Raw genomic sequence first — 8,348 nt, forward strand, 5'->3', positions numbered from 1 at the left:
CCCCTGCCAACCCCCTACCTACGCCGTGCCGGCCCCCCGCTCCTATAAAGCGTACAGACGAGGCGCGGAGGCGGTCGCGACGGCGAAAACAAAGCCATTTCAGATTTGTTTTGGTAGGGACGTGATGTGTGGCAGTGTGTTCTCCTATGGTATTAGATGCCATTTAGGCCGAAGGCTGCAACTGTTTACAGAGAAAGGAAATTGAGATTTTGTACCGCACCGCCGAGCCCCTGTGGATCCCGGGGTAGGCCATCCCGCGACGCACTCGTGCGCGGCGTTCTCCAGAGTGGCCTACGTCCCAGGCGCTCCACCCTGGGACGGATCAACTCCAAACCGATACATAGCGTTCAACCCTTCAACACTGTAAAAAGTGTTCAACTGCTCGTTGTGCACGTCCAATGTGCAAGTGCTCAACTAGGTCGTCTGGTGCACATTTAAGTGTTTCAACTGCTTCGATGGAACACGGAACACATTCTCCGCCGATTGAACGCACCTTGGGACGTACTCTGTGTGGGAATGTTCAACGGAACCGAAGACAAAACGCTTAAAAGAGCGCAACTATCGAGTGGAACACTATAAAGTGAAACTCAAGTGTCGTACAGTATGACAGTTTAAATTGCAGTGCCGCCAATGGTTCTGCAGTTTAAACTGTAGTACCATTTGTGCACTACAGTTTCAAGTGTAGGACACGACGTGTACTGCACTTCTTTGTGTAGGACCCCCTGTGTCCGACAGCTACAAATGACGCTTTTCACTGTCGGATACAGGGGATCCTTAATTTATATATACATGTAAAAAAAGAGTTTCTAAAGAGTTAAAGCTACAAGTCCACACAACGTCATAAGGCGGTTAAGTTTTGCTTAGTGGTGTTGAGAAGAGAGTTAAATGCTTCGTAATTTTAAAGCAGTGCTCGGCAGTGCTTCTATGCCTTTCAAAGCTGCGATCCTTCGTAGTTTACATAGGATGCTTGCAAGGCTTACTTACTGCAAAATAATCGCTTAGTAATTGTGATGTATCCATTTTCTTCGTAATTTGCAAAGCAACGGCTTTGTAGGCTTTTAACAGGATGCATCAAAAGAGGACAGAGAACCATATCTTAAAGCGGCGATTACGTTGTGAGTGCGTCGAAATAATGTAGCCTTAAGTGAATCTTATGTATACGGGCGACGGATTATGCATCGCGAACAAGCGAGTGATTCACTGCCAGCGTGCGGTCGGCATGGGCTCGGCTGACCTGTGACACGTCCGAAGCGTCCGAATGGCGAGTCGAGCGGCCGCTGACAGAGACGGACAGACACAGTGCCAACTTTTCGCACGGTTTCCGATTCCCTTGTCTCTGAATACTTCCCGCGGGCTGTGCGGCCGTGCGAGGGTCGGGTGGTTGTCAGTCCTAATGCTCCGCCTCTTAGCTCTGTCGTCGCCGTGTCGTTTCGTCTGACGGCGCTGCGCACGATCACACGCAAGTGTGTTTGAGCGACTGAACCTATTTCGGATCAGATTTTCGTTTTTCCTCGCTGTGCCGTAACACGCGAGTGCTAGAACCACCAAGACTGGAGGTTATGATAGTCGACTTCTTCCTTTACAATTCGCAATTTTTTTTTAGGGTTGTCGCTGCACCCGTTTCGGAGATATGACAGTTGGCCGAACGAAGTGTTTTTGATCCGAAATAGGACTTGTGAAAATCTAATTCGGATCAGCAAAAATACGTTCACAGCCAAATCGTTAAGAGACCTATTAAAAATCATTGGATACCATAAGGATACTCTGAGTACCCTTAATTAATGTTTTTATACTAGTCCGACACATGAAAAGTGTTATCATGCGCATATCTCAGTTTGAAAAAATGACAATTTTTCAAGATTCTCCCAACTTCCAAAACATGCTTGTTTTAGTTCATAATCGACCTGTAGTCCACTCTACGCACCCAGCTTCTTGTTAGTGATTTAAAATACAAAAGGAAGGTCTGCTTTTTCAGAAAAAAAACTAAGGTACCCAAATTTCAGTTCTGCAATGAAACTGCAGACAGTTGATCCGAATTAAGGGCTGATCCGAAACCCGGTTCAGTCGCTCTAATATCACACTCTTAACGTGCATGCCCATTGTTACACTTTAAGAGAGTGAGGGTACTTTAAGAGAGCGAGGGTGTAAATATTATTTTGAACTCACACACTTCTGCCGTGACACTGAAAATGCTAGAGTCAGATATCTTACTCTCAGGAGAGCGAGATCAGTGACACAAAAAACCCTACTCTCCTGAGAGCTGAGAGCGAGATATCTGACTTTCACTCAATTTGAGTCATAATTTGCGCTCATCACCCACTGAGAGTGAGGTTCCTCACTGCAATTGGGTGAGGTCAGCGAAATCTTGCTCCTCCAGAGTGAGAATTCGGTGCATATGACTCAAATAGGGTGAGCCTTACAGCCATCGCTCTGATTGAGAGAGGCAAAATTGTCTCACTCATTTCGGGCACGACACCTCACTCCAAGGTGCCTCTATATGTACGAATACTGTTCACACAACTTCAAGTGTGTGACACACTTGTGCCCATCGCGTGCTATCCTCTGATATAATCTCGATAGCCGTTAATGGTCTTGTCACGACAGGAGGGGCCCCGAGGGTCGAGGGATCTAACTGCGTCCTTTTGGCTCGGAGCACTCAGTGTTCTAATATCCACTATCACCCTCGTCTCGTGGGGCCACCAGAGGGACCGACCCACCACCCAGCCAATGCCGACCCACCCCTGGTTTTAGGGTGCATTGAGGTCTCCTGAATATGGACTTCTACACAGCTAGCAGTTAGCGTGCCCACAGGAAGCACGTGTCCACATTTTGGACGCTTTTTGAACCACTGTTGCGCACAATCGTGGAATTTTACAGAAACTTAACGTGGATTCTACAGACTAGATTCTCCCATAGGGTTGGAGCTAGCTGGAGCTAGTAGGTCTGGAGGTGGACCCCTGCTATCTTTCTCCCGAACTCCCGACTCGGACCGATGTAACTCTTTATGTGTGTAAGAGGCTGCACCAATAAGTCCTCTTCCTTACCCGTCCCCGCCCGCCTATCCACGACTCGCACCGACCATGACTCCGAGCGACGCTTCTCAAATTGTTACATTTCTTAAGGGAGTAATGGTTGACTCGATCAAAAATTTCATATCCGATCCGAGTTTTGTGTCACTTTAATATCCGTACGTCATGTAAGGCAGCCTATTTTAGTTTCCATCGCACCCTTGCATCTCGCCTCTGCTCGGGTCGCCGTAGCGTAATATATTATGCGACAGCGCAACAGCAGGTACTTCACTGTAGTCGTGTGTCGTTACCTGTGAGTGAGTAGTGTTTTCGATCGGGGGGGTTGGTGTGTTCCAGCTTGCCCGACGCTTGATGGCGTTCATACCCGACCCGACCCGCCCGACGAAGTGAGATTTTACCCGACAAAGAGACAGCTTCTAAATCACCGGCACTCGGCTGTCCTCCCGCCCGGTACGCACGCGTGTGTCTCCACCAAGCTCACGACCGTGGCCAGGAGGGCGAGGGGTGAGGTTTCGGGGACCGGAGGCGCCAAGGGAGGCTCGGCAGCCGGTGTAAGTGTCGGGCGAGCCTTACCCGACCTCATCGTGTGACGTGAGCGACTCGGTGAGCGATTGAGACAGTTGCCAGCCACACAGTTCTATCTCCTCTTGTGTAGGGCAAGCGCCGATCTCATACCCGCCCAATCGAAAACACTACCTGTGAGGTCTCAAAGGACCTCTAGATTTGGCTTCCGCGTAAGGGAAAAGGTGATCCCCCTTCCCCTTCTAATCTACTCTCACCGAGACCAAACACACAACCCCGACGTCAGCTTAAGGCTACGCTGTTCTTCAATTTCACGCTCGTGAAGCGTAGAAAACGGGGAAAATAAAAATGATGGGGTTGATCAAGACACCACGAATAACTAACTGGCGAATAAGTCCGTTCCTACGACGAGGCTCTGAAAGTGCAGGTCCCTGTACTACTTGCGACAGAGGCCGGGGAATTTCGAAAGGAAAGGGGGGGGGGGATAAAGAGAAAGAAACAGTGAGTAGAAAGGGGTTGATGATGATTAAGGCAGACGCGACGGACAGAAGCAAGGCGGTGGGATTAGTCTGAGCGTTTGAATAAGTGCCAGAGCCTCACCGCCACACGCACGGCCTGCCATCCTCACAATAGCGTCTGTCTGTCCATCCCTTCGTGTGTGCGGGTGTCTATCCGTCTATCTCTCTAGTGCACGCGAACCACTCCCCTAGAGAGCGAAGAGGTGATTGTGACAACGGGAAACACACGAGACCTAATGAGGCTGACAATAAACGTATCGCCGAAAACTTTTTTGTGTGTGCATGTGTGGTGGTTGGGGTGGTGGGCGGGGGTGAAGAGTGAAGAGAGAGAAAAGGGAGAGGGGGAGGGGGAGAGAGAGAGCGAGAGAGCGAGAGAGAGAGAGAGAGAGAGAGAAAGAGAAAAATATCCGGGCGCGCCTGTCGAGCCCCAGGCGCCTGGCAGAGAGAAATAGCAGGTGTGGCACCGGAAGGTCGCATGCCCCAGGTCCTCGCCCCCTCCCCTCCCCCTTACCTCTCCCCGGAAGGGCTCGCCCCCGCTCGCGGGCCGCGCCCCCGCGGGCCGTGCCCCCTGGAGGCCCGTCTGCGGCGCCACCCGCGCCACCCCCTCCGCACGACCCCCGCACCACCACCGGCTGGACAAACGCCGCGGGACAAACCCGAATAAACAACACTCGAATCGACGCGCGGGAGTGGCGCAGGGCAGGCACGACGCAGGCAGTGACACTGGAGACATTAGGGACGGCGGCCGCGTCCAGCCGGACTGCAGTGGACTCCCAGCCCGCCCATGTTGTGGCCTGGAGGCGAGCCTGGAGGCGACCCCGGAGGCGAGCCTGGGGGGCTCGGAGTGTAGCGCGCGCCCCGGAGGACTTGTCAGCACGTTGCCGTTCTCAGGCACAACATCAGGTACGTGACACATTTTCTGCGCGAATCCCTCACCGATTTCACTGCAAATTTAAGCGTTTTTCCGTTTTGTCTTGATTTTCTCTGGTCTTTTTAATCCGTTTTTTCCAGATTACTCAATAGATTTTTCCTTGATATTTTTCTAAAGGGCAATTCCAGGAAGTGGTGTCCGTACGTCACACGATTTGTGAGCGACTGAGAGGCGCTACGTTGATTTCCAACACATGTCCTGACTCCACATCTCAGGACGCCTCCAGTCATGTTTTTTTTTTTGTACGAAGCCGTAGCACCTCTCAGTCGCTGACAAATCGCGTGACGGACAGACATTTTTGACCATTTCTCCTGGAATTGCCCCCAAAGAATTACTGAGTGTACACTGAAACACAGACAGACTAAAAGAACACCCAAAAACACCCAAAAATGACCCGGGTACCGCTCGAACCCGAAGGGCCTTAATGCGCGTCACGTGTAGCTGACCTTGATCAGTTCGTAGAAAAAAAAATACGCCAGGCGCCCGCTCTTGCCTTCTGGTAGAGACAGTCTAGGGGACTGTCTAAAAATTGTCAAAACTAACATATTAGCTAATTTGTGAGTCGCAAATCAAATTTCGTTGTGAAGTAGGCTAACCAATAATTACTCGGCAGAGCTACATGCTAGTTGAAAGAAAGAAGCTGCCGCTTCAGAGGGTCCATTCCGTCCTGAATAAAGTGATAACTCCTCTGCAGCCGCCGCTGGAGATGGCGACACGAAGCACTGGGCGGGGTGGGCGCGGCCCCCGTTACAGTGCTCGCCGAGGTACTCGCGCGCGCCCACCGCCACCCTGGACAGCAGCCCGCCGAGCTTCCTCGAGGCCGTGACGGGCCACCCGCGCCGACCGCCGCACATGCAGCTGTTCGTCCTCGGCTGTGAGTGTCAGTTCCATTCTCTGCCGGAGGCAGTGCAGGAAGTGGATGAAAATGTGAACCAAAGTTTTACCCTTCTATAAAATTCAACTAGATAGACTCCGGTCGAAGTTCATTTCAGCAAACCGTGGCAGCGATCGATATCAGGGGACAACGAGTTTCTCGTCAACCGAAGGGATTCAAAACTCACTGGTGAAAAGTGAAAAGGGCGTAAGTCCACGGACTTTCCATTGGACTTTCCATTGGACTTACCCCCTTTACTTTTCACCAGTGAACTAAACAAACCTGTATGCAATTGATTGATTCTCTGCGGCTTCCCGCACTGCAGACGGTGAGCGAGGCGACCATGACGAGGACGGTCTCCGGCCCCGCGCGTGCAGCGTCGGTGTGGACGACGCGGCCGCGGAGGCGGGGGCGGCTACCGCGGCGGCGAGGGCGCGCGCCCGGGCGGCGGCGCTCCGGCAGCGCTTGGGGGCCGTGCGGGACGGCCAGGACCGCGAACAACACCCGACGCCGGCCTTCGTGGACGGGTCGCGATCCAGGGTGGCCACGCCCATGGGCACCCTGCTGTCCGGAGCCATGGACGACACCGACGACGACGACGACGGCGACGTGCCGCCGACCTACGGCCTGTTCCAGGCCCCGCAGGGTGACGCGTCGTCCCCCGTCCCACCGGAGGAGCACCCGGACGCGTTCGCCAACGCCGTGCACCTGCCGGTGAGCATCGGCCAGGTGAGCAATTTACATCACTGTCAAAATGATCGCTGAGATCAAACACAATTATAGATTATACGTCATTCTATTGAACGTAAAAACCGAGTGCTCTGGGTTTTCGCTCTCCTGCAGGCGCTGTCCTTGATGCCCGCGAACTCCTTGACGGGGTCCTGGAGCAGCCAGCGGGCGGCCTACTCGGTGGGCGTCAGTGCGGGGCTCACGGTCCTCGCCGTCCTCAGCGCCGTCAGGCAGTTCTCGCGAGAAAAAGTGTCGATCGTCGACGTTAGTAAGTGATGCAAAATAAAATGCTCGACTGAGACTTTGGTAATTCAGGACATTATCCTACAAGAAAGTTGCGTTTTTAAAACAACACTCTATCGAAATTCAACTGTCCCGATTTATTTTGAAAATTGCCATTTGCTTGTCCTAAAATTATAGTGTCATAAAATTGACAATGGTGCAGAGTGACGACTGTGCTGCTTTAAAAAGTAACATTTCTTAGGACCGATTTGCAAGTAATTTTCCATTGATCGCGTCCAAATACTCGGCCGTCTCCCATAGTGGTGGTGGTGTTCTATGGGCTGAGCGCGGTCACCTCGTGGCTCTTCTTCCGGTTCGCCCGCTACTGGGGCTTGCTGCTGCGAGCCTTCCGCGCCCAGGAGCGACACCTCGGGCCGTGTCCGGGACTCCGGAGGAAGGTCGTGTTTATCACCGTGCTGCTCCTCGGCGTGGCGTTCGGTAAGCCTCTCTCTATCACTTGAGGTTGGAAATTTCCGAAAATTTCCGAAAAAATTCCGGAAAAGGGAAAGTTCCCCAAAAAAGAGAATGAGGTATTTTATTGGTACAAAGAAGATCAGGAAGAACAAGCCAGAACATAACAAGCGATAACAAGACTTCAATTATTTCTCGGAAATTGTCTGCTAAAACAATTGCAAACCAGTCGATATCCGAAAAACTGTTGAAGGCTTGTTCTGGCTTGTTCGTCCTGATCTTCCTTATCTACCAATATAAAATACCTAATTTCCGGAAAAAAACTGAAAACTTCCGGGGGTATATGGGAAATTTTAAGATTTTAGAAAATTTTCCGTATTTTCCCGAAAGTTTTTGGAAATTTTCCGGAAACTTTCCAGGGATTCTAACCCTACTCTCACTAAGTGACTCTTTGTTTTAGTGGAACACGGTCTCTCCGAGATGGAAATCACGCTCAATCTCAGGAGAAGCCACCCGAACGCTTCGACGTTTTCCGAATACTTGGAAATCTACTATTCTGCCAATTATGACATGGTCGGTACTTTATACTCGCACCGCATTATCAAAAATAATTTACGGGCAGTACACGCTCTCGGTCGGTAAGGCAAAGTTTGTTTTCCCATGTGCCCAGTTGATTGTCGTGATAGGCTACTGGCCACTGCTGTCGCCCTTCTTCTTCTTCCTGAACTTCACCGCCACGTTCGTGTGGAACTACAACGACCTGTTCATCATGGTCGTGAGCGTCGCGCTGGCCGCCCGCTTCCGCTGCCTGCGGGACTCCATCTCCAGGTCCATCGGCGGCACGGTCGGCACGAAGGCAAGCCCAGGGCCCGACCCTAACATAATCCCAAAACGGAATGAGGGGAGGAAAGTAATGGCGATTCTGTCCTTTCGTAATTGTTTTCAAATCGTTTGGACTGGCATTCTGTCCGAAAGTCAGGTTTCATTTTCACTCCCCATCCGCATAGCCATCTGGCAGGAAGGGAGAGAGAGAGAGAGTGGGAGGGGGGGGG

The 8,348-nt window shown here is 51.7% G+C and overlaps 1 protein-coding gene across 1 annotated transcript in view; it reads left to right on the plus strand.

Moving 5' to 3' along the window:
* Nucleotides 1-4,609: 4,609 nt before the first annotated feature.
* The window catches only part of LOC113205508 (uncharacterized), a 30,587-nt gene continuing 26,848 nt past the window's right edge, over nucleotides 4,610-8,348 (plus strand). Inside the window, exons 1-7 of the mRNA XM_052272376.1 lie at nucleotides 4,610-4,972; nucleotides 5,695-5,874; nucleotides 6,200-6,603; nucleotides 6,718-6,871; nucleotides 7,147-7,323; nucleotides 7,757-7,869; nucleotides 7,967-8,333. Of these exons, the coding sequence (XP_052128336.1) occupies nucleotides 5,853-5,874; nucleotides 6,200-6,603; nucleotides 6,718-6,871; nucleotides 7,147-7,323; nucleotides 7,757-7,869; nucleotides 7,967-8,333 (1,237 nt within the window). The 5' untranslated portion in view covers nucleotides 4,610-4,972; nucleotides 5,695-5,852. The remainder of the gene's footprint in view (nucleotides 4,973-5,694; nucleotides 5,875-6,199; nucleotides 6,604-6,717; nucleotides 6,872-7,146; nucleotides 7,324-7,756; nucleotides 7,870-7,966; nucleotides 8,334-8,348) is intronic.

This window comes from Frankliniella occidentalis, unplaced genomic scaffold (genome assembly GCF_000697945.3).
Source record: "Frankliniella occidentalis isolate FOCC.00 unplaced genomic scaffold, Focc_3.1 Scaffold202, whole genome shotgun sequence".
NCBI lineage: Eukaryota > Metazoa > Arthropoda > Insecta > Thysanoptera > Thripidae > Frankliniella > Frankliniella occidentalis.